At 66.0% G+C, this 24,155-nt stretch overlaps 8 protein-coding genes across 8 annotated transcripts; 5 read left to right on the forward strand and 3 right to left on the reverse strand.

The window, feature by feature from the left end:
- Positions 1–770: 770 nt before the first annotated feature.
- On the forward strand, positions 771–2,116 carry PFL1_02182 (uncharacterized protein; the record flags this gene model as incomplete). The annotated part of the gene is made up of 3 exons (XM_007879695.1): positions 771–1,343; positions 1,454–1,730; positions 1,890–2,116. 3 exons carry the CDS (start codon positions 771–773, stop codon positions 2,114–2,116), a joined length of 1,077 nt encoding a protein of 358 aa, XP_007877886.1.
- A 1,369-nt stretch (positions 2,117–3,485) lies between these two features.
- On the forward strand, positions 3,486–4,555 carry PFL1_02183 (uncharacterized protein; the record flags this gene model as incomplete). The annotated part of the gene is made up of 2 exons (XM_007879696.1): positions 3,486–4,286; positions 4,433–4,555. 2 exons carry the CDS (start codon positions 3,486–3,488, stop codon positions 4,553–4,555), a joined length of 924 nt encoding a protein of 307 aa, XP_007877887.1.
- Positions 4,556–6,685: 2,130 nt separating this feature from the next.
- On the forward strand, positions 6,686–8,452 carry PFL1_02184 (uncharacterized protein; the record flags this gene model as incomplete). The annotated part of the gene is made up of 1 exon (XM_007879697.1): positions 6,686–8,452. The coding sequence occupies one exon, from the start codon at positions 6,686–6,688 to the stop codon at positions 8,450–8,452; it is 1,767 nt and encodes a 588-aa protein (XP_007877888.1).
- A 581-nt stretch (positions 8,453–9,033) lies between these two features.
- Positions 9,034–10,365, reverse strand: PFL1_02185 (uncharacterized protein; the record flags this gene model as incomplete). Its single annotated transcript, XM_007879698.1, has 1 exon — positions 9,034–10,365. One exon carries the CDS (start codon positions 10,363–10,365, stop codon positions 9,034–9,036), a length of 1,332 nt encoding a protein of 443 aa, XP_007877889.1.
- A 1,194-nt stretch (positions 10,366–11,559) lies between these two features.
- PFL1_02186 (uncharacterized protein) lies at positions 11,560–13,514 on the forward strand (the record flags this gene model as incomplete). Its single annotated transcript, XM_007879699.1, has 3 exons — positions 11,560–12,957; positions 13,085–13,177; positions 13,281–13,514. 3 exons carry the CDS (start codon positions 11,560–11,562, stop codon positions 13,512–13,514), a joined length of 1,725 nt encoding a protein of 574 aa, XP_007877890.1.
- A 980-nt stretch (positions 13,515–14,494) lies between these two features.
- PFL1_02187 (uncharacterized protein) lies at positions 14,495–17,655 on the reverse strand (the record flags this gene model as incomplete). Its single annotated transcript, XM_007879700.1, has 2 exons — positions 14,495–15,506; positions 15,650–17,655. 2 exons carry the CDS (start codon positions 17,653–17,655, stop codon positions 14,495–14,497), a joined length of 3,018 nt encoding a protein of 1,005 aa, XP_007877891.1.
- Positions 17,656–18,981: 1,326 nt separating this feature from the next.
- On the reverse strand, positions 18,982–21,519 carry PFL1_02188 (uncharacterized protein; the record flags this gene model as incomplete). The annotated part of the gene is made up of 7 exons (XM_007879701.1): positions 18,982–19,062; positions 19,198–19,483; positions 19,605–20,059; positions 20,155–20,304; positions 20,447–20,554; positions 20,652–21,022; positions 21,147–21,519. 7 exons carry the CDS (start codon positions 21,517–21,519, stop codon positions 18,982–18,984), a joined length of 1,824 nt encoding a protein of 607 aa, XP_007877892.1.
- A 1,180-nt stretch (positions 21,520–22,699) lies between these two features.
- On the forward strand, positions 22,700–23,839 carry PFL1_02189 (uncharacterized protein; the record flags this gene model as incomplete). The annotated part of the gene is made up of 3 exons (XM_007879702.1): positions 22,700–23,039; positions 23,159–23,509; positions 23,667–23,839. 3 exons carry the CDS (start codon positions 22,700–22,702, stop codon positions 23,837–23,839), a joined length of 864 nt encoding a protein of 287 aa, XP_007877893.1.
- Between the last annotated feature and the right edge of the window lie 316 nt (positions 23,840–24,155).

Genomic DNA, 24,155 nt, shown 5'->3' on the forward strand with positions numbered 1-24,155 from the left:
CCAGAGACCCCCGGGCGAACCGTACGCTCAGGTGCCACGCTCGATGCTGCTTGGCGGGTCAGCATGTCCGACCAGATCCACCTGCGTCGGCAATGTCGAGGCGGTTCAAGAGAATGCCGATGCAGCCGTCCAGAGCGCTGCTGGTGCGGGGCCCCAAGCGAGGTTGCGGGCACAAGCGAACGCCATGGCGAGCAGCGAGCAGCGAGCCCCCGCCAACTTGGCCTCGCTCTCGACAGCCACCAACCATCTTCATCCTCGACCTCATCATCGCACGGCGGGCGGCTTTGCTCTGCACTACGGAGCCGCCTTGCCGCGCCGCACCGCATCGCACCGGCAATCTCTCCCCGCACGCTGATTCCCGACCGGCAGCGATGGCCACGAGCCGGCGCCGAGGTCGGGAGCTGACCAGACCCACCATGTCCCGCCTGCCTGTCTGACGGTGATCTGCAGCCTTGTGGGTCCCAACCTCGACCCCACCTGCCGCCCCACCATGCACCACCACCGTCATCATCCGCTGCCGCTTACCGGTACAGCAGCTGGGATGTGGGGCCGCGCTCGACCTCAGGTGTGCACAGGACCTGCCACCCCCCTGGCCGCATCGCGGTCATGGAGCCAGGCGATCCAGCGCTATAAGAAGAGCGGATCCCGCTGCTGGTCATCCTCCCCGACTTCGACTTCTCCTCAACCTCACCCTCGATCCTCACCCTCAGACTCGATCGGCTTGGCACCACGCTCCTGGACCCGCCGCTTCCCGATCCATCCTCGCCGCCATGAGGCTCCTCCTCTTGACCTCTCTCCTGTCACTGGCGCTGGCCGCGCTCGCCTCGCCCATCGCCCAACAGCAGCAGCAACCGGCCAAGGCCAGGGCCGCAGCGTCCGACAAGGTGGGCTACTTCTTTGTCCACTTCCACGACGACTACAAGTCGCCCGGCGACTACAGCACCTACCCGGCGGGCGAGCAGGTGTTTGGGCAGCTGTCGAACGGCAACAATGCCATCTCGTACACGGCGCTCAAGGGCGGCGCGCCCCTCCTCACCTCGACCGTGGGCACCAAGGGCGTGCGCGACATGTACCTCGTCTCGAAGCCCGACGAGTCGCAGCACTATATCATCGCCACCGACCTCAACCAGACGGCCGTCGGCGGGTTCGGCGGCAAGTTCCTCAGCCGCAGCCTCGTCATCTGGGACTCGGAGGGTCCCAGCCTGACCAAGTGGAAGGCGCCCCGCCTCGTCGAAGTCGTCCCGCCCGAGTTCCGCATGGCCTGGGCGCCCGAGGCCATGTGGATCGAGGAGCGCAAGAGCTTCATGGTCTACTGGTCCTCGAACAAGTACGCCGACGCTTCGGTGAGTGGTGCGGGCGGTCGATAGGGGGGAATGACCTGGAGTGGGGTCCAGCATGTGGGATCGCCGCAACTGACCTTCGCGCCTCGACCGACTTCGGCCCGCCCTTGCAGCACTCGGGCACGCCCGACTACGACAAGATCTACCGCGCATACACGACCGACTTCCGCAGCTTCACCCAGCCCGAGGTGTACATCGACCTGGGCGCCGGCACGGGCGTGATTGACCTGACGATGCACCCGACGGGCCAGGGCAACCAGTATGTGCGCTTCTTCAAGGACGAGAGCGTGTCAAAGTGCCGCGGCCAGGTGAGCAACAGCGGCATCGACGGCCAGTGGAACGACATCGGATCGGCAAAGGAGTACGTCGACAACAACAACCAGTCCGAAGGTGAGTGCGGTCGTCGTCTTCGGCGGCGGCGTGGCGTGGCGTGGCGTTGCGTTGCGTGGCGGGGTGCGGTCGACCTCGCTTGGGATACGATCGCGACTGACTCCCTGACTCCCTGCCTCGTCCTCGCCTTCGTCCTTATCGTCTTTGTGGGACTATCAGCCTGCCTGTTTTTCAAGGACAACCTGTCGGACAAGTGGTGGGTCTTCCTGGACCAGTACGGGCGCAACCCGCCGGGCTACTACCCGTACACGGCCGACAAGGGCATCACGCAGTACGGCTACACGGACCTGGGCTTCCCGCCGGGCATGCCCAAGCTGCTCAAGCACGGCGCCGTCAAGCCCGTCAACCAGGCCCAGTACGACGAGATCAAGGCCGCCTGGGGATGAGCGTCGCGGGGCTGGGTGCGATGCGGTCGTCGTTCTTTGTCGTGTTCGTCGTCTTCGGTCTGGAGACCTGGGGGCTGGTCGAGATCGGCGAGTGGGCACGTCGCAGATGTATGGACGAGCGCGTCGATCCAGCGCCCGAGAAACCGTTGCAATCACGAGTTGGTCGATGTATCTCGGATGTCGGCTCCGCTGCGAGCAAGCCGGGGCGGTACGGTGGAAGGCGGTGTTGGAGGACCACCAGCGGCAGAAGACGGGCGCGATGATGATTGGCAGTCGGAGAAGACGAGCGATGCCGTCGAGAGCGGAGGGAAGTCCGTCGATGCCCTCCGATCGACCGGCAGGGTTTTCGGAGCACAGAGAGGATCGCAGCATCGCCTTTCATCACGAGTGCAACGGAAATGAATCGAGCGAGAGAGAGCGGGAGGGCATCCCGAGCGGCGAGACGACCGAGAGAAGGAGCAAGGACCGCGGCGTCGGAACGATAGGGTATCGCCGGGCTCTGCGCCTCGCTTTCGGACTTAACGATCCGGCCCCCCTGCCTCGTTCCGCTGCGCAGGATTCCGCTCGTCGACCTCCTCGCAGCCCAGCCGTAGCCTGGCCTAGCCGTCGGTTCGGCCGAGGAGTGGAATCATAACGGTGTGGAAGGAAGCAGGGAATGGGTGCTGGATGTCGTACGGTGCACGGCGGTGGTGGTGGTCAGATGGCGGAGAGCGAGGAGGGGCAGCGGCGGATGGCCAGTGCGCCAGGCCAGGCCGGTGCATAGGCGTGGAGCCTGCAGCGTCTGTCTACCTGTGCGTGTTTCGACGCACGCAGGGTGCAAAAGTCGAGCAGCAGCGGACAAACGCACGCACGCAGCGGGGTCGGTCGGGCTGGGCTGCAACTTCGGGAAGCAGACGGCGCGGGCCTCTCAAGCAAGCAGGCAAGCAGGCAAGCAGGCAAGCAGGCAAGCAGGCAAGCAGGCAAGCGGGCAAGCGGGCAAGCAGGCAAGCAAGCAAGCAGGCAAGCAAGCAAGCAAGCAGGCAAGCAGGCAAGCAGGCAAGCAGACATACGGCTGGGCGCTGATTCAGGGCTCGCCTTAACTTCCGACTTGCCCCCCGGCTAGCCAGCTAGCCAGCCAGCGGCAAGCTAAGCCAGGGTCCTCGTCGAGGTTGCAGCCGGCCTGGCAGGCAGGCCTAGGCAAGCAGCAGGCAGGCCAGCCAGCGATGATTCACCACCACCTACGTCTTCCCCCCAGCCTAGCCTCTTCTTGGAGCCCCGCCTCTTAACAAGCAAGCTGCTCGCCACCCCATCGCCTGCTTAGACCCCTACCACCACCACCACCGCAGCAGCCTTCCCACCACTTCATAGACCCCCATCAACACCCGCCACCATGCCTCCCTCGTCTGCACCCTCGTCGCCCCCCGCTCACATCCTCGTCGTCGGCGCAACGGGCAAGCAGGGCTCCGCCGTCCTCGAAGCCCTCGAGCGCCACCCGGCCCTCCAGCAGCGCCCCTCGAAGCTCTTTGCCCTCACCCGCAACCCGGACTCGCCCCGCGCAAAGCCCCTCAAGGCGCGCGGCATCAAAGTCGTCCAGGGCGACATCTTCGACACCGACTCGCTCGTCACCGCCCTCCGCCACAATGCCATCACCGCCGCCTTCCTCGTCACCGACGCATTCGCAAAGGGCGGACCCGACGGCGAGAGGCAGCAGGGCATCGCCTTCATCGACGCCGCAAAGCGGGGCGGCGTAGAGTACATCGTCTTCTCCTCGGTCGGATGCGCCGACACGGCCACACAGGTGCCCCACTTTGCCTCCAAGAACGACATCGAGCACCACCTCCGCGACAGCGGCATCCCCTGGGCCATCCTCCGCCCCGCCGCCTTCATGGACAACTTCCCGCCCTCGGGCATCGGCCGCTTCCTCGCCTTTTCCCTCTTTGGCAGCCTCCTCGGCGGCCGCAGAAAGCTCCAGTACGTCGGCGTCTGCGACATTGGCAGGGTCGCCGCAGAGTGCCTCCTCAAGCCCAGCGAGTTCCAGGGCCAGACCATCGAGCTCTCGGGCGACGAACTCACCGTGCCCGACATCCAAAAGGCCTGGTACAGGGGCACGGGCACCTGGCCTTGGAAGATGTGGCTGCCCGGAAGCCTCCTGCTGCCCTTTATGCCGTACGACTTCAAGATGATGTTCAAGGTGAGTTGCATGCGGGCCCTTTCCCCTCTCCCTGGGCGTTATCCATCGCTCGAAGCCAGTGAGAGCAAGGTGCGGCCCGACCCTGAGCTAACGTCGGCTCGGTTCCCCTCAACAACTCCCTCGCTCGATGCTCCACCTCCCTGCAGTTCTTCATCAAGGACGGCTACCGCGCCAACATCAAGAACCTGCGCACCAGATTCCCCGGCCTCAAGGACTTCGAGACATGGTCGCGCGATGAGGTCGCCGCCAAGGCCAAGAAGCAGGACTGAGGGCGGCGACCCGACGTCACGGGCCAACCCGTCGTCACGGGCCAACACAACGTGCCGCGGCATCGAGTCTTCGATGCGATCACGCCTCGACCGGCCAGACAGCCTCAAGCCACCCGAAATCGCGCGCAGCATCTTCGCAGGCTTCCCCGATGATCCAATGGGCAGGCGGAGATGTCGCTGTCCCCTTCGTCGCCGAGCATATACCTGCTCTCAGCCCGGTACGGGCCCGTCGGGACCCGAACTCTGACACAGGGTCCGCGAATGAGGCGAATTGTCCTATCGGGCCTCGCCGTTCCTGGCGCTGCCCCCATAGCCGTACCCTTGCACGCCGACGGACACGATCGCCCCACTTCAGGGCTGATCTGGCTGTCTTAGCCACGAGAAAGGCGCTCCTCATGCTGTTGATCCCGACCTTTGCTGGATGTCTTCACGGCCACAGCCCCGCTCGGCCCCGTTCCGACCCAGCCGACGCCGTTTTGTGCCGCTGACTCCGCCTATCACCGGTCATATCGCGGTCACCGCAGCTCGGACTGCGACCTCTGCCTCATCGGATACGTTGACGGTGCTTGAGTGGCGATCCGACGCCGGCTGTATCATGCTTCGACAACATCACGCTGCTGCTGCCTCCGGTCCGGCCGATGTCGTCCAGCTTGCGGTGGGCAGACGCGCCACCGGTAAGAGACGCTGCCCTGCTGGCCTGCTGGGACTCCTTCGGCGGCTGCTACGGCTGCGGATTTCACCGTCTCTGCCCAGTCATCCAGCAATGGTGGATGAACTGCGCTCAGCTGGCTCAGCAGACACCACTCAGCAGAAGCCTGGCGCCGAGACCGCCTGCTTGTATCGGTTCAGGGCACCGACGCCGGCTACCTCGCCTTTTCCGCCAGAACTCCGCGCCGAGCGGCGCCGCTCTGGAGCCGTCCAGGCCCGCCGGTCCTGCACGTTCTCGTTGCCCCGCGGCCCACTCTCGACTCTTGCGGCGGCAGGCGATCGAAAGAGGAGAAATGGCCAGCAGAAGGTGCTTCGCTGACATGCTACCGAGCAGACGCCACGAGGCGGCGCCACAGTCGAGCCAGCGGCTATAGTGCGGCCCAGATTCGGCCCCCGGCGTGGGATGGCTGGTCCGGCGTCGATCGTCCACCTGTCTGTCCAGTCGTTCAGTCCGGGCGGTCATGGGGCCCCGCGCTGGCATCAACGGCCATGCAGACGCCTGCCAGGTCGGCACAGAGCAGCGCGCTGCGCGACGAAGGCCGTCGTTGCCAGCTGCGGACGACATCCCAAGACAGGCTGCGTTCGAAAAGGAGGTTCTGCCGACCTGGAGCGCTCTCGAGTCTCCCTCTAGCCGAGCGTGAGCGTGGGGGAGGAGCGAACTCGGGCGCTGTACGACAGCACAGCACAGCGCAGCGCAGCGAATGGAAGCCAGCCAACGGCGCTAGTCCAACGTGAAGCCCCTGGCCTGGGCAGGGTCTTGGAGTCGGTCACGTCAGGCGGTCCAGTCCAACACCGCCATCTTCCACCGCTCAATTCACCGACACCGGCGGCGTCAGCGGCGGCGGCGGCGACGGCGGAGGCCAGGTCGCCTGTCGGCGCGTGTGTACGTACGTACAACAAAGTCGCCGGCCGCATTCCGCGCTTTTTCCGCACTGCGACCATGCCAGGTCCTCTCGTTGGCCGCGCCAGGTCTCTCGAGCGCACGGACGCGAGAGCGCGAGCCCTGCAAAGGCCCCTCGACGACAGGCCACCACCGTCAGCCCCTCCCTCGCCCATGATGCCCAACGCTAGCCACACTACGCGCTAGCGCCGTGCTACTGATCAGGACCTGGTCACAGGGTCTGCGCGGGGCTCCACGACGATGCCATCTCGACTGTTGGGGCGCTGTCGTGCCGAGGGCCTGTGGCCCAACTCCCTGCTCCATCGCTCTGGCAGCTGGCTGGGCGACAGGGTTCTTCCCCGCTTCCTGTCGCAAACGGCCCCCCAATGTGTCGCGAGAGGGATACATAAGAGCAGCGGTGACAGCTCCCCTTGCTGTTCGCCGACGCCGCTACGGCACTGTTTCCCGACCTCGCCGCGATCTCGTCCTCCCTCGATTCTCCGACTTTCAGACATCACCGAAGCAAGAAGAGCATCGCAAGCATGACGCAACACGCCGACGTGGAGAAGGCCGCCGAGCCACTCGACCCTAGCAGCCGGCCTGGCTCCCCTACGAAGGAGGAGAAGACATCGCCTTCGACCGAGCTCGAGCTCGAGACCCGCGATGCGATGATCGCGCCTGCCCCATCGACGGCGGCCAAAGGGGGCCTTGCTGCGGGAGCCGATGGCCAGGCGAGCAACGTCCTTACCAGCAGCGACATCATCAACAACAACGACGACGACGACGGCGACGACGAACAAGCGGCAGGGCCACGGCCGTGGTACCGGCGCTTCTGGCAGAGCGAGGTGCCGCGCTCCTTTTACCGAGAGGCGCTGGCGCGGTACGGCGGCGAGGGCGGGCTGGACGCTGCCGACGACGCGCGCATCCGGCGGCGTCTGGACCTCATCATCCTGCCGCTGATCGCCGTGTGCTACGCGTGGTACTACATTGACAAGACGACGCTGTCGTACGCGGCCATCTTTGGGCTCAAGGCCGACCTGGCGCTGACGGGCGACATGTACGCGTGGCTCAGCAGCTGCTTCTACCTGGGCTGGCTCGTATGGGCCGTCCCGGCCAACCTGCTGCTGCAAAAGTCGCCCGTGGGCAAGTTCCTCGGCATCAACATTGTCCTGTGGGGCGCGTTCCTCATGGCCCAGGGCGGCGTGCGGTCGTTTGCGGCCCTCGTCGCGCTGCGCACCATTAGCGGCGCCGTCGAGTCCATCGCCGACCCGTGCTTCCTGGTCCTCATCGCCATGTTTTACCGCAACGACGAGCAGCCGCTGCGCATCGCCGCCTTTTACTTTGCCAATGGCGTCGGCTTCTCGGCCGGCGGGCTGATCGGGTACGGCATAGGCCAGATTGACGCTCCCATCGCGAGCTGGCGCCTCATCTTCCTCCTGGTGGGCGCGGCCTGCCTGCTCTGGGGCCTCGTCATCATCGCCTTCTGTCCAGACCATCCAGCCACGTTCGTCGGCCTCTGCCGCGACGACCGCCTGCGCGCCGTAGCCCGCGTCCGCGACAACCAGTCCGGGATCGCCACACGCCGCTTCAAACCCGACCAGGCGAGGGAGGCGGTGCTGGACCACCGCACCTTTCTCTACCTCGCCATTGCGTTTGTCAGCAACGCGCCCAACGGCATCCTCTCCAACTTTGGCACCCTCATCGTGCGCGGCCTCGACTTTTCCACGCTCAACACCACGTTGCTCCAGATCCCCTATGGCGCCATTGTCGTATTCTGGATCGGTAGCGCCGTTTGGCTCAACCAACGCCTACCAGGACAGACGCGGCTGCTCCTCTCGGCGGCTTACATGCTCCCGACCATCGCGGGCGCCCTCGGCCTCCTGTTCGCCCCGCAGTCGAGCCAGGTAGGCCGCCTGTGGTGCTACTACCTCACCTCGAGCTTCCAGGCGCCCTACGTCCTCTACCTCTCCATCATCACGTCGTCCGTCGGCGGCCACACCAAGCGCATCCTCACCATTTCGGCCAGCTTTATCGGATTCACCATTGGCAACATCGCCGGTCCCTTTTTCATGCACGACGACGAGGCGCCCCACTACCGCTCCGGCATCGTCGGCATCCTCGTCTGCAACGTCCTCGAGGCCACCTTTTTCCTCCTCCTCCGCGCCTCGCTCGTCCGCTCCAACCGCGAAAAGGAGGAGCAGCTGCGCCGGATGCGCGACGACGGCATCGACGTCGTCGTCCAGAGGGACCAGACGGCTCAAATGGACGTCACCGATCGCCAGAACCCTTACTTCCGCTACTCGTACTAGCGGGCGCCTCTCGAGACGGGCGGTCTGGCGTAGCGCAATGTGGGGCGCGCGCCCGCCTCTTGCCGGACCGTCCGGCGACTCTCTGTCATGTCGATCTGTACCTTGTCGCAGCACGGCATGAACCCCCTGACCGACGCTGGTCAGACGCAATGGCAAGGCGCGACGGCAGCGGGAGAGACGCAACGGCAGCGGAAGAGACGCAACGGCAGCGGAAGAGACGTGCACTTGCCCCTTGGCCGACCGCGCCGGCTCTCGCCCTCGCTGCCGCTGCCGCTGCCGTTCAGGGGTCTTGCGCGAGCAGCCAAAGGGGGCCAGGCGAGCTGCCCGAGCTGGAGGGCAGTTGAGGGCAGCTCTGCTCCCCCGCGACTGCTCTCGCGCGGCGTCGGGCTAGCTGTAGCCTGCGAGCTTTGGTCCTGAAGCACGAAGGCGACGAGCCGCCCGAGTCAAAGGGAAGTTCCATGCTAGAGCCCGGGTAGCTTGCCCTCTCTCTCCTGGGCTGCTCGCGCATGGCCGACGTTGTGTCCTGCCTGCCTCGTGATCGGTCCGGACGCCGGCAAAGAGGCAACTTGACTTGCGTCCCGTCACGCTCTGGACGCGCTGACGATGCCGGCCTGCTCGAGGAATTTGATCTCTTGATCCGTCAGCGCGCGTTCCGACCCAGGCGCAGCACCCCTGGGTCCGCGTCTCCTGGTGGCATGCTCCGAGATGCCGATTGACGCCTTGCTAGGCCGATCCATGGCATCGCGGAGCTGCGCCTTGAGGCCTAGTGGATCCCGGCCGACCCCTCCTCGTGGACCCGATCCGGGCGCCGATGGCACAGCGGAGTCGATCGATGCTTGGACGCTTTCGGCCTCGGCAGTCGATGCAAGGCGGAGGAGCGGCGACTTTTCCAGCAGGCCAGCGTAGATGCGCCGCCGTGCTCTGGCATGCCTGGCATAGTCCTTTGGTGTGCGGCTCCAGCCGTGCGTGCGGAGGGACTGCTTGCGCATGGCCTGTGGGCGCATGCCGGAGCTCAGTCGATCCGCCTCCGCCCTTGCATGGTCGAGGTAGGGCGGTGATGGCGCCTTGCGAGGCCCGGGGTCGACTCGAAGCGTTGACGATGCCGCATTCGCACCCGCGGTCGTGGTAGCCTGGCCGCTACGCAGCCGCCTTGGCAGCGGGCAGTCCAAGCTGGCCGCGCGCTCCTCGATCCCTCTGAAGCGCTCCGCTTGGCCGCCGCCCGGCACCTGCACGTCGATGGGCAGGATGACCTTTTTCAGCTGTGCGCCTGCCCACTTGCGCCAGGCGTTGGCCATCCTCGTTCTCCCCACGCGTTTGCCAAACTTGACCAGCACGGGGTCGTCGAGCGCCGGGAGGTAAGGCGGAGGGAGGCGTTTGAGGTGCTGGGGTCGTGCTGCTGCGCCGCGCATCGACTCCTGGGTGGTGAGGAGGTGGGCAAGGATGGGGTGGACGTCTTTGTGCCGTAGCCGGCGCGGGTAGCGCTGCTCCTCGGGTGCCGACGAGGGTTGTGGGCTGAGGAGGGCGAGGGCGTCGCGGCGGAGCTTGCCTCGGCGGGCGTAGGCAATGTCGATTGCGCGCTTTACGGCATGGGGCCAGCCGATGTTGGCGTCTGCGAGGTGGCGGAGGTGGATGCGTGCGCGCTTGATGCGTTTTTGGGTCGTCGAGGGGGGCCATTGGAGGTCGAGGTCGTCGTCGAGCAGCGGGGGCTGGGCTGGTGGATGCGGCGCACGGCTGCGACTCGAGCTGGGACCGGGATCGCAAGGAGGAGAGCGAGGTAGAAGGGGCTCGAGGTTGCGGCGAGCGAGGTGGGCGTGGGAGCGGAGGAGGGTGTGGTCTGACCAGGTGTGGGAGAGGAGGCGTGCCTGGTGCAGGATGGATCGGTAGAGGGGCACCACCTGGACGGGCGCCGACATGGTCGTTTGTTGGGGGTGCAGCGCGCGGCAGCCGTGTGCAGTCGATTCGCCAAGTCGGCTGCGTTGGCAAGACGGCGGTGGTGGTGGTGGTGGTGGTGGTGGTGATGGGCGGTCAAGAAGAGGATGGTGGTGAGGGGGTCGGGCATGCGTCCAGACCGACAGCGCTGCCGGCCAAAGGGAAAAAAAGAGAGGCTTTTAGAACGCTTAAATGTGGAGTAGGCCGCCACCTGACCCTTTGCCCGAAATCCGCGTTTCGAATTCCTCGGCCGGCATCAGATGGCAGATGGCAGACGGCCTCGCCGCGCCCCGCAGAAACGAGGCCAACTACCGCACGCCTCGACCGACCACTTCCTTCTATCTGGCGCCGAGGCGGCGACGGCGTGGTCAAGCGGCAGGGCAGGGCCATGGTGCGCAATCGCATCGTCGCTCCTCGGCACCTTGCCGCTCTATACGCTCACCAATACGGTGACTACGGTCGGGCGTCCAATTGACCGGCCCTACGTCTCGCCCCATCGGAAGATGGTGGCTGCCATTCCACCAGTTTACCCGTCGGCCAAATCAGACGCCGTCGACGTCGGCGTGGGGGGCCAAGGGGCGAGGAGGGGGCCCCACACGATGGCCGCCGGCCCTTTGGCTCGCTGCCTCGCCCGTCTCCCTGCACATCCACCGCCCTGACCTCTGCTCGCCACCATTGCCCGCACCGGCGTTTGCCCCGGCTGTTTGTCGGTCGATCCATCGACGCAATCATGAATACCTGCAGCCGTGACGGCACCCCGGTCGCTCATCGTCGGAAAATGGCTACGCAATCGCCCCGCCCGCCTCCTCCTTCCTATCCACGACGTCGCTCCCCCTCTACTCCCGCGGGGCCCCACAGGCACCGCTCGTCCCCTGCCCTAGCGCATCCATGCTCCCCTGCCCCTGCCGCCGCCGCCGCCGCCGACGACGACGACGACAGCGAGGCACTCATGACCACGCACGATGCCGCCTGGCGCTCTGTCACGTTGACACCGCCTCGGCTCGCTCGCGTGCATCCCCTCCCCGGTGGCTCCTTCTCGACTCGAAGCTTATAAGCACCACCTCCCTCCGGCCCCATGGCGACTGCCCTAAGTTACCCCGCATCGAGCTCCCCACCGAGAGCCTCTTCCCCTCCAGCGCCACCGCTGCCGATCGCCTGCCACCCGCCTCGACCCCACCATGAAGCCCCTCTCTAGGCCCTACGGCGCCTTTATCGCGCGCGCCTCGCCCCGCACCCTCCTCAACGGCATCATGGCCGCCTGCGGAGCCGGCTTCTTGCTCTTCGGATACGACCAAGGCGTAATGAGCGGGCTCCTGGCCAGCCCGCCGTTTCAGGCCCAGTTCCCGCGCATGGCCGACGACGCCACGCTCCAGGGGCAGGTGGTGGCCCTCTACGAGATTGGGTGCTTTGCGGGTGCGCTGGCCACCTTTTGGCTGGGCGAGCGCCTGGGCCGCCGCAGGATGATCATCTACGGCATGCTTGTCCTCTCGCTCGGTGCCGTCATCCAGGCCTCGTCGTTCGACGTGCCCCAGCTGATTGTGGGCCGCATCGTCGCCGGCGTCGGCAATGGCTTCACCACGGCCACCATCCCCGTCTACCACTCCGAGACGTCCAAGGCCCACGACCGCGGCCGGGCGGTATGCATCGAGCTCGCCGTCAACATCGCCGGCGTGTGCACCAGCTACTGGATCGACTACGGCTTCAGCTTCATCCACGGCAGCAGCGTCCAGTGGCGCTTCCCGCTCGCCTTCCAGGTGTTTTTCGCCCTCGTCACCGTCGGCCTCATCTCGTTTATGCCCGAGTCGCCCAGGTGGCTGCTGCTCCAGGGCCGCGACGACGAGGCGCTCGACGTGCTCCGCATGCTCGACGTCTCGCAGCAGGTCGCCGAGGAGGTCGTGGGCAAGGGCGCCACCACACCCGACGCCGCCGCTCCAGACGCCCCCGCGCATGCGCTCGACTACCGCCACGAGTTTGACGTCATCAAGGCCACGATCGAAGAGGAGCGTGCCCTCTCCGCCGGCTCGCCGCCCTGGCGCGACATCTTCCGCAACAGCGGCAAGGAGCGCTACCTGCAGCGCGCCCTGCTGGGCATGGGCAGCCAGTTTGCCCAGCAGCTCTCGGGCATCAACCTGATCACCTACTACGCCCCCGTCATCTTCCAGCAGTCGGTCGGGTTCTCGCACAACCTCTCTCTCCTCATGTCGGGCTTCAACGGCCTCGCCTACTTTTTCAGCTCCCTCGTCCCCATCTTCCTCATCGAGCGCCTCGGACGACGCCCGCTCATGCTCTTTGGCGCCGCGGGCCAGATGGGTTGCATGGCCGTCCTGGCCGCCATGACGGTCTCGGTCGGGGACACGGCCAAGGGCATCGTGGCCACCGTCATGCTGTTTCTCTTCAACTTCTTCTTTTCCGTCGGCTGGCTCGCCATCCCCTGGCTCTACCCCGCCGAGATCAACCCGATGCGCACCCGCACCCAGGGCGCCGCCCTCGCCACGTGCTCCAACTGGATCTTTACCTACCTCGTCGTGTGCATCACGCCGCCGTCGGTGCAGAACATCGGATACAAGACCTACGTCGTGAGTGGGTCCTGCTCGGTCCGTCAGACAGAGAGACAGCGATAGCGCGACCGAGGACTGACAGCCGTCACCGCTTCGGCCAACCCTCTCTCCGCCGCCGCCGCCGCCGCCACGCCGCACTTCGCAGATGTTTGCCATCTTCAATGCATCCTTTATCGTTCTCACCTTCTTCTTTTACCCCGAGACGAAAGGTTTGACGCTGGAATCGGTCGACAAGCTGGTACGTATCCTGGGCATCCTGCGCCATGCCATGTCGGGAGAGCAGAGTCGCGCAAGAGATACTGACGTCGCCTGGTGCCCATCCCGCTTCAAACGTGGCGCAGTTCGAAGAGACGCAAGCATGGTCCATCGGGCCCGTCGACACGCGGCGGTACAACGTTGCCGCCGTCGCCGGCGGGTCGGGAAACACGCATACGCTCGCCGCCTCGCCGTTGCCGTCGTCTTCGTCGTCGTCGTTGGAGATGTGCGATGCCGAGGTCGGGCTGGAGAAAAAGGCAGGCTACGCCCTCGCGACCAAGACGGGCGTGAGCGACGTCGAGCCCGCTCAGAAGGCTTAACCCGACCCGAAGCCGGCTGTGCGTGCACAAGTGTCCACGACGATACGAGCTTAGAACCCCGTCGCGCCTCGTTTGTGGCGGTCGTAGAGACGCCCGCAATGATACCACTTTCCCCTGCGATGACCGGGGTACAGACCTCAAAAGCTGGATCTCGTCCGAGCTCGAGCTTCACCGCGGCCAAGAAGCACAAGAGGCGGGGGGAGGGGTAGGGTAGGCTAGGGTAGGGCAAAGAGGCCCAATGGATCGTGCCGCCGCTCCACCCGACCGAGATGGGCGTGCGCGTCCCCAGTCTCCGTGCCACGTACGGCGCCCTCGAACTCAGACTCGAACTTGGACTCTGGCTCTGGCTCTGGCTTTGCCACTCCGTCAGAGGGGCGTGAAAGGTGCGCTGGACGATAAATCCTACGTGCGTCGAGGACGTGGCTTGCAGCGCGATCAGGGACGGGACGCACCGCACGTCGATCCCTGGCCGGGCTGGGTCCCCTCCCCCCGCCAAGCGTACCAAGAGACAGGGTAAGTCTGCTTGCCAGCCTTGTGTTGAAGAGCAGCCTCGCCGTGCAGAAGTGCGGTGCGTAGGCCAAGGTCCCCCGCTCCCCCGCGGTGGGGGAGACCTCCCCTCCTGGGTAGCTGAGAGCACTCGGCATGCCGAGCGGTTGCTCGATTCGAGAAGCCTCCCTTTTCGGGGGCGGATCGGCGCGCTTTGCTAACAAAACAATACGAATGCTCCTGCCCCTTTGCTCCCCGCTCCCCCGCTCTCGCGACAGAAGGTCACGACTCGGACCTGCGGGACTATACACCGACGTCCGTCACGCGACGCAAAGCAGGCGCAAGGGCGGTCCGCCGCTTCCGCCCCGATCCTGGTTGCGGCGGTCGTCGTCGTCGCGGTAACGCAAGGATGCCGTCCCGAGTCGTCGCGCCGGTCGTGGTCCCGATCGTCGGTACCTGGTCCCTCTCGCATCCCCTGGTCCTCCCCGCGGGGCCTACGCCCGCGAGCCCAGCTGAACGTCGAGCTTGGCGTCCTCGTACTCCGACAGGCCACAACTCTCGTCGTCGCTGCTCAGGTCGGCCGGTCCGCGCACCCACACGTCCTTTTCCTCCTTTGCAATCTTGGCCGCGTGCGGTCGGCCAGCGAGGCCCCTCGTCATCGTCGTCGCCGTCGTCGTCTTCGTCTTCGTCTTGGTCTCTGGCGTGGCCGTCGCCGCTGCGCCTCGGAACAGGATGGCGCGTCCGGCCTCATCGACCGGGTTCGACGCCAGCTCCGCCACGCTCAGCGCCGTCCGTCGCTGCGGCACGAAGCGGAACTTGAGCGAGGGCCGTCCGGTGTCGTCGAGAAGGCGCACCGTGCTGTACCGCGGCGTCGGGGGCGGATGCGGCGCCGACAGCGACGACGAGGCCGAACGCGTCCTCGGCTGGTCGGACTCGGCAGACGAGAGCGATGACTCGTCGGAGGTGAGGTCGTCGGACGAGATGCTGTGGGTGCCCCAAAGAGAGTGCTTGATGTCCCTTGCGCGCTGCCGGCCCTTGTCGTCCTCTCGCAGCGGGTCCCCGCCGACATCCAGGTTCGGCCACCGTTCCTTTGGCGTCTCGTTGCTTGCTTGGGCCAGGCTGTAGCCTCGCGAGGCGCTTGTGACGTCGAGAGGCCCGTTTGCCTCGCTCTCGGCCTGCGCTGGGGTATCCACGAGCTGGTCCTGCCCGTCTGCGCTCGCGCCGTAGCTGCTCTCGTTTCGTGTGGGCTGTCGCCTTTGACTCTGCTTTCCGCCGGTGCCTGCGCTCGTGCTCGTGCTCGGCCCCGCTCGGCCGTCCTCTTGAGCCTGCTCGCCCGCGCCCTGAAGCTCCTGCTTGCCGACGACGGCCTGGATGTAGTCGCGCACGCTCTTGTAGCGCTGGTCGCCCTTGGCTCCGCGGACGATGTGCGAGAGCGAGAACATGCGCTTGCTGTTGGGGCCCGTCTCGACCAGCTGGCTGCCGTGGCCGCCCTTGCGCAGGCAGATGCTGCAGATCGGCAAGGCAGGAGAGGATGGGGTCGAGGTCAGGGGCCATGCGGGGCATGAGGATGTCAGAATGTGGTAACAGGAAGCAGGCGGGCAGCAAACGGGCGGAAGGCGACTGGAGGGCGGGCGACGGGCGATACTCACGAGCAGTTGCAGAAGCCCATGCAGCGTGGGCAGTGGAAGTCGGTGGCGCCGGCGTCGAACTCGAGGCCGTAGCGGATCTCGATGCAGCGCTTGCAAAAGTAGAGGGTGCAAGCGGAGTCGCCCCGAGTGCAGGTGCAGCGCATCTTGTCGTCGAGCGTCTTGCGGCGGCACTGGTGGCACGTGGTGCCGGGTGCGTTCCAGTCGATGACCTTCTTCGGCTTGGCCCCCACGTCCAGCTTCGGCTTCTTGCTCTTGGCGCCCTTGCGGCCGCGTCCCCCCGCTTTCGGCGCACCGCCTTCGTCGACGGCCTCGTCGTCGCCGTCGCCGTCTTCCTCCTCCTCCGGCTCGCTCCAGGGCTCCTCGACGATGGGGTCGGGTAGGTCCTCGAGGCGAAGGTACTCGTTCCTGTGCCGCTCGCGCATCTGCGATATCTCGACGTAGGCGACGGCGAACTTGGTGCCGGGCAGCGGATCGTCCTTGGTGGTGCCGTCGTCGGCCCAGCGGATCTTGCGCACGTACTTCTTGCGCTTCTTGGTCGCCGCGGGGGCGCCGCTGGCTGCGCCGTTCGCCTGGCTCGACTCGCCGGGATTCTGAGCGTGCTCAAGGGCGTGTTCGCCCTGGTCCTCGCCGACGTTCTGGCTAGCACTGCCGTCGTTGGCCGGATTGGGGCGTGTGCCATCAATGTCTGCGAGTCCGAGCTGGGCGAGCAGCGCCTCGTTCTGCCGAAGCCGGCGCTGGCGCTTCTGCTCGTAGGATTCGTTCGGATCGTCCGTCTCGCTGCCGGCGCCGTCTGCCTCGAGCAGCGCACGCAGCTCCTCGAGCATGGCATCATCGTCCGAGTCGCTCTCCTCGGCGGGCGGGGCGGCCGGCGGTGGCGACTCCTCCCTGGCCTCCTCGAGCTGCTTGGTGTCGTGCTCAGGCTCGGGTTCTTCGGCTGCGACGGCCGCCGGAGATGACGACACGACGATCACGTCGTTGCTCTGCTGGTCGTGCGCCCTCGTTGGACTGCCCGCTTTCGAGGACGTCGGTGGTTTGGGGGGATCGAGCAGCGCGATCTCCTTTTCGTCGTCCTCTTCGGCTTCGACCATCCTTCGACGCGCAGGTATGCCATTCGGTGCCAGGCGCAGCGAGGCGGCCGGCTCGGCTGGAGCCTGGGCAGCCGGCGTCTGCCGCGGTGGTGTGATGATCGTGTCGGGAACGTCGAGGTCCGTTGAAGGCGAACGGCGCTTCCGCGGCGTCGGAGCGGGCTTCTTCTTGCTTGGCTTCTTGCTCGGCGAGGACCGTTTCTGCGGAATGGCGCTCGGCTGGCCGTGCCTGTTGTGGAAGCGCATGGGCGTATGCCAGGACTGGCGATTGGACTGCTCGATGACCACCTCGACGATCGTGGCTGGCTCGCTGTTCCGAACGGGCGCAGACTTGCGCTTGACAGGCGCCTGCACCTTTCGACGCTTTCGCGGCGCCTTGTGGTGCCCATCGCTCTCGCTCTCGCTCTCGCTTTCGCTCTCGCTCTCGCTCTCGCTTTCGCTCTCGCTTTCGCTCTCGCTTTCGCTCTCGCTTTCGCTCTCGCTTTCGCTCTCGCTTTCGCTCTCGCTTTCGCTCTCGCTCTCGCTGTCGCTTTCGGTATGCGGCTCGTCCATCTCGCCATCGTCGTCGTCGTCGTCGTCGGCCGCGGAGTCGCACGCCGTCGGCCGCTGCGCGGGTCGGCTGCTGGGGCCCGGACAGTCGAGGTCGCTCGAGGAGATGTGCAGGAAGGGCGAGAAGCGTCGATGCGCTGGGCTCCTCGATGATTTTGGCGAGGGCTTGATGTAGACAAAGGGGCGTGCTACGTTGTCGTCGTCGTCGTCGTCATCGAGCTCCTCTTTCTCTTCCTTGACACGGCCGCGGCTCTGGGATCGCGTGAGGCGGCTGCGCTTGCGCTTGGGAGGTTGGTAAGCATCGTCAGAGTCGGATCCACGGCGCGCCGAGGTGGATGCATGCGACGACGGCCTGCTCCTCTTGTTGGCCATGGCGGCGACGGAAGCAGCAGCGGCCGCGCTACTGGCTGCGGGTACGTATGCGGGCGAGACCAAGAGGCGTCTGGCGGGGTGACGGCCGGGTCGTCGTTCATGCGAGGGTTCGCGGACGAGAGAGACGAGAGGCGAGCAGCATGCCGGTCCAGGCTCGTGGGGAGGACCAAGGGGAGCTGGTCGGCGGCGAGCTGCAATCTGACTTGCGTGGATCGAAGGATGGAGGGTGCGCTAGGCTCGAAGGGAAGCCCGAGCTGGCCGGGCTCGCCAGCTTGCCGCGGCGCCAGTGCGAGGGGCCAGAGGGCGGATCCTGTACTGTGCAATGCAGCGTGGGCGGCGGGCTCGGGAGGTTGTCTGGCCGAAGCCCCTTTGTCCAAAGCTGAATGGCGTTGAAAGGGACCGAAGCAAAGAGGTTTGGGGTTGGAGCCTCGGTCGCAACTACAAAGGGGCGATGGAGGTTGGGGACTGAAGATGAGGATGGATGCGGGTGGCAAGTCGTCGGTGGCGGTGCGTGGCGTCGGTCAAAAGGCAAGCCAAGTGGTGTGTGAATCGAGCGTCGAACAGGTGGTGGGAGAGGGAATAGGAGGGGCTACGTGCAGCGGGGTGGTGCTGTACTGGTCCAGACAGCTGACGGTGGCGCGTCGTCGCTGCTGGCGGGGGACGGAGCAGAGCCAGGCGGTGCGCAGGGGCGACCGGCGAGCGAGTGGTGAATATGGAGCGCGAGGGTGTGTGTGAAAGAGACAAGGGTGGATGGAGGACGGGAGGGAACAAGGTGAAAGGGTCGAGCGCGGTACTGTGCGGTGGGGTGCTGAGGCCAGGCCAAGCAAGCCAGGCAAGACAGGCTAGTCAAGCGGCCTGGCCGCGTGTGGAGCTCAGCGAGCCAAGCAGGTCCGTCCTCTAACTAGCCGCCCTGCCTGCACCACCCTGGCCTGGCCTGGCCTGGCCTGCCCGCCAGAAAACCACAATTTCGGATTTCGGGGCAGCCCAGGCCAGCCCTGGCCAGCCCTGGCCTCAGCCGCGTCGCGCTCTCCGCCCCGCGCCTGCCAGCGCCTGCCTCGCCTGCCAGGCCCCCAACCCCCCCTCCTGCTGGGGTCCAGCCTGCCTGCTCGCGCACCGCCGCACCCCGTCTCGCTGCCGTCGGTCCGCGCAAGGTCTTCATAAAGTAACATTGCTTTCGTAAAAAGGGGGATGCGGGCGAGGGTATAACTCTACAGGGATGGCTAGAGTGATTGTCCGTGCTGGTCGGGTGGTGACGTTGACCGGCGAGAGCGCCGACGACCGCGGGCTCATCTACCCACTGACGCCGTCGCGGTGGCACCTGCCGCGTCAGAACATGGTCGCAAATGCGTCGCCGGCGTCCTTGGTCGGCGCCGTCGGGTCGATTGGCTTGCCGTTGGCGCCCACACCCTGCAGAGTCCCACAAACGAGCGTATGGTGCAGTCAGTACCGAGCGCCTCTCCGCCTTGCTCTCTCTATCACTCTCTCTCTCTCCCCCTCTCCCTCTCTCTTTCTCTATGCGCGGCCACCCTGCAGTCCACTCACATTCTTGCCAAAGGTGAAACCGGCCCACAGCCCACGGCCGCCCACGCCCTTGCCGCCATCGTTGACCGCCTCGACGTTGCGCTGCTTCTCCTGCACCTCCTTGTACTTGGCCATGTCGTTGGGGTCGTCAAAGTTGTCAAAGTAGCCAGTGTCCTCGTCGTTTTCCAGCTGCGGGATGAATGGCGCGCTCATCTCGCGCAGCTTGGTCAGCTGCAGCGGCGAAAAGAAGCCATGCCCCTGCACCTGCGACAGAGAGCTGAACCTCCTCTCCGGCGTGTCAATCAGCCTGTTGACGGGTGAGGGTAAAGGCGGGAGCAGACGGACGAGGAGGGGTTTGCCAGGGCCGGCGCGGCGAGCGTCAGGATCGTCTCCGTGCGTCAGCAAACGGACCGCCGCCAGCTACTCACTTGGTCACGGCGTCCCACGCCACATCGCTCAGGTTGAACTGCAGGTCCTCGGGCTTTTCGTAGACGGGCCTCTGGAGCACCTTTTGCCAGTTCTTGAGGTTGGCCCACGTCTCGTCGGGCTGCGCGCCGCTAAACGGCGGGAAGCCGCACAGGAACTCAAACAGGATGCATCCCAGGCTCCAGTAGTCGACGCTGATCGTGTAGTCGCGCCCGCGCAGCACCTCGGGCGCCATGTAGTCGGGCGAGCCCACAATCGAGTCGGCGTGGTGCGCGTTCTGCGCCCGCATCATCTTGTACATCGAGCCCCGCTCCGCTGGCGTGCGGTAGATGAAGTCGGTGTCCTTGACCGCGTCGAGGCGCGACCGCAGCGACTCGATGCGTCCCGGGTTGAGCACGCCCGACGCCAGCCCAAAGTCGGTCAGCTTGATGTGGCCGACGGAGTCGACGAGGAAGTTCTGCGGTGTGACCAAGGAAACGGCCAACTTGTCAGCGAGTCGCGTCCGGGTGTCTGCCGGGGTCGCCCTTCCGGAAGGAAGGCCACGCTGCATACCTCTGGCTTGAGATCGCGATGAATGTATCCGAGCTTGTGCAGCTCGTTGACCGAAACGAGCATCTCGGCCATGTAGAACCGGGCGTGCTCCTCGCGCAGCACCCCACTGTTGTTGAGCAGCGTGCGGAAATCGCCTCCCGGGACGTACTCCTGTTGAGGCGCGGAGAGGCAGGGTGGCGAGGGTGGTGGAGCAGCAGAGAGGAAGCGAAGCGGATCTCGCAGCGTCAGCGTGCCTGCAGGTCGCTCCGTCGGCAGGTCGACCCTGCCCGCTGTCGCTACGCCGGCGACTCACCATGGCGAGGAAGACGTGCTCCTTGTCCTGGAATGCGTACAGAAGCCGCACCAGCCACTCGGTCTTGGTCGCGGTGAGGATATCACGCTCGGTCAGGACGTGGCGGACCTGAAGTCGACCGAGGCGGGGAACGATGCACAGGTGTCAGCCGACCACGTTCAGCCCTGCCCTACTGCCGATGGAATGAGTCCACTCGTCTTCTCACCTCGTCCATCTTGACGAGCACACGCTTGCGGAGGCGCTTGAGGGCACACACCTCGCCCGTGTCCCTCTTGCGCGCCAGGAAGACCTCGCCGTAGCCGCCCTGGCCGACCTGGGTGATGATGTGGAACTGGGCGAGCTGGAGGCGGGTGCGGCGTTTGCGCAGCAGGACACGCTCCCTGCCGAGGTACGAAGCCCGCTCCTTGGCATAGGCGGCGGCGGTGACGGAGGCGGCAGTGGTTTCGGAGGATCCCTCTGCGTCCTTCTGGCAGTCGGGGTGCAGGCCGCGCGCCTTTGTCGACTCCTGGAAGCGGGCGTACCTTGCCTTGCGGTCAGAGAGGTAGCGCAGCGAGTCAAAGTAGTGGTTGAGGAAGTCTGACAGGGTGCGGATGGTGCGGATAGGAACCGAGCGGTGCAGTCACAGGAGGAGCGGGTCAGTGCTTGGCGGGCGAGGGCGAGAGAGAGTCGGACAAAGAGGCTCGGAGTGGCGATTGCTTACAGAGCTGTGCGACGTTCGCCTTTCGCTGTACGCCTGGGCTGAGTGCGATCTCGTTTTCCCATGGCTGCAGCCCCTCTCCACGCCGCCAGCTCTTCCAGCTTCCCTTTACGTCGTCGTTGCGGGCGTCGAGGGTGCTGGCGGACTGGATGGCCGAGGGTCTTGGTGTCTCATGAGCGTGCTGCTGCTGCTGCTGCTGCTTTGCGGGTGTGGGTTTTGGGATGGAGTGCTGGTTCAGGGCGACGGGAAGCTGCGGCATGCTATTCTCCTTTTTGGACGTCGAGAGCGGACTGGGTACGGCTGGGGTGGTGGCGGTTGTGGTGTTTGTGCGCGAGTCGACGAGGACGCGGCTGATGGGGGCCGCACTCTGCGACATGGTGGCGGGCGTGGCGGAGTGGCGTGAAGGTGTGGGGTCGGGGAAGGCGGTGGGAAAGATGAAGGCTGGGAGAGGAGCTGCGGACGACGTTGTGTTGGTGGTAATGGTGGCAGGGCGAGGAGGGATGGGATGGAGAGAAGGTTAGGGTTGTGGGGTGCTGGTGCGAGTGTTTGTTGCGCTGTGCTAGGAATGTGGCGTGCAAGCCAGACGGCGAGGATCGAGGCGGATAGGGCGAGGAGTGGGGCGGGTCGAGGTGTCTGGATGGCAATGACGAGGGCAGCAGCGGCGGGCGAGGTGCAGCCAAGGCAGGCTGGCAGGCGGGCAGGTGGGCAGTCTGGAAGATGGCAGGTGCAAGCAGTCAACGGCCACGCCTGCCAAACACGCTCATTCTGCCCAGCCAAGCCAGCCCAGGCCCCAAAAAGTGGAGTGCCTCTGCCTGCAGGCCCACCGCGCCCGATAGATCAACACATCAACACCGACCTGCCCCTCCTGCCACGCCCCGCCTCGCTCGGCCTTTCCGCCTCCCTTTTGAGGCCGACAAGCACGCCCCAGGAGCGCCGCCTCGGCGTCCATCTCTCTTCTACAACGCCGGCCACTCTGCCTCGTCCGGTCAGAGCGAAGCCAGGCCAAGCCAGGCCAGGCCAAGCCGTCGGGTGGTGCGCCGAGGCCAGGCAGACCAAGCAGGCTGCCCCTCGCCGCCTGGCCGCGCTCGTGCATCGCGCCCCTCGCATCGACCCCTCGCTGCCTTCCACCGCCCGTCGTACTCGCAGGCGCAGCAAAGGTTCGCCTTGCATGCTCACACTGGGTGCCAGAGAGGGCGGCATCACACGGCCAATGGATCGCCTTGCCAGACCCCCCCATCCCGTGCAGGTCACGTGCCAGCAACGCGCTTCTATCCGGCCGAGAAAATCAGGCGGCAGCGGTCCGGAAAATGCCAAGGGCCAAGGCGAGGGCGAGAGCAACACGGACACCCGCGCCTCTCGCCGCCCGCCGCCCGCTGCCCGCTGCCCGCCCCCCATCCACCCAACCAACACCGGGCCAACCCTGCCACCTGCCGCCGCCAATTCCATCTCGACCGCGGTTACCACCATCATCGCCACCTCATCTCCGCCTCTATCCATCCGCACCTTCCACGGCACTATCTTGCGGCCTCGCACCGCCCCTGCACGCCTCGCCCACGATGGCCACCGTCACCCGCACGCCCCTCGTCTCGGCCACGACGACGACTCCACACCGCCTCCGCCCGCGCTCCACCCTCAACGGGCCCGACCTGATCCAGTCCCACTACGCCACCACCGATGACCACGACGGGTCAGGGCCTCTGCTCGACTTCTCCGACATGGTTGCCGCCGTCGCTCGCTTCCAGCGCAAGTTCAAGGCCTACACCGACCACGCCATCGCCACCATCAACGACGAAAAGGCCGACTTTGACGCGGGCCGCCTCCAGCACGCCAACCACCTCAGCACCCTCGACCGCGAGATCGAAGAGGCAAAGTCGGCGCAACGTCAGCTCTGGGACAGTGAGTGGCGGCGTCGTCCTCAGCGCCAGGCCAAGCTGCATCCCGCCCGTCTGGCCTCCTGGCTGACACCGTCTCCTCTTCACACCATCCTCACCCTGCCTCCCTCGCCATCATCGCAGCCGTCTCCCAGGAGCGAGAGGCCGACGCACAAGTACGATCGCGCATCCAGGCACTCACCTCGCAGCGCGCCTCGCTCTCGCAGCGCAGCGCCGAGCTCCAGGCCGAGATCAGCGAGGCAAAGGCCAAGCTCGAGGCCAAGAAGAAGGCCAAGCACGCCCAGCGCCAACGCTTCCGCGCCCAGGTCGACCAGAACGGGCCCGAACTCAAGCTGCTCGAGTCTCGCACCGGCTGCTCGATCCAGCCGACAAAGGTGGGCGACCAGCTCCGGTTCACCTTCCAGCTCGTCAATCCAGACGACTGGTCCGACGAGTGCTTCTTTGTCGTCGATGTCAGCAAGCCCCAATACGCAGGTGAGCACGACCACTCCGCGCGGTCGTCTGTCTGGCGCTCGGTGCAGCTCGACGACGAGGACGAGGGCGGAAGAGCCATCCACTCACCTTTCGTCGCTGACCGCCCACTCGCCGCCCGTCGACCCCCCTCCTCTCTGTTGCCGTGCACCGATCCCAGTCTCATCGCACCGCCCGCAGCTGGCTCCCGCCGTCTTCGAGCCGATGCTGGACGAGCTCAACTCGACGCGCAAGTTCTACACCTTCGTCAAGCAGATGCGCCACGCCCTCGCCGACGAGACCGAGCGGCGGCGCAAAGAGGCCCGCGAGGCCGCCAGGCGCGCCGCCGCCTAGCCGTTCGTCCTTCGACGCCGCTCGACCTCCTTGCTCGCTCGCCCGGCCCTGGACAGCATCCCTCCACCCCCTTCGATACCCCACTCGTCGTCGCCCCGGCATCGACGCCTTCCTCGCCAACCCCGTTGCCCCTCCCGCCGTGTAACCTCACCCGCCGCTGTACTTGTAACCTCCCGCCTCGTCTCGTCTCGTCTCGTATGATCTCAATCGGACACTCGCTCATCCGCGCCCAGTCTCGCACTCACCTGTGTTCATCCTCCTTCGCCGTCCACCGGGCCGCGCGACCGTGCCCGTCTTGCCTCGACTCGACTCGCAT

The sequence above is a fragment of the Pseudozyma flocculosa genome, assembly GCF_000417875.1.
Source record: "Pseudozyma flocculosa PF-1 unplaced genomic scaffold scaffold00006, whole genome shotgun sequence".
Taxonomy (NCBI): Eukaryota; Fungi; Basidiomycota; class Ustilaginomycetes; order Ustilaginales; family Ustilaginaceae; genus Pseudozyma; species Pseudozyma flocculosa.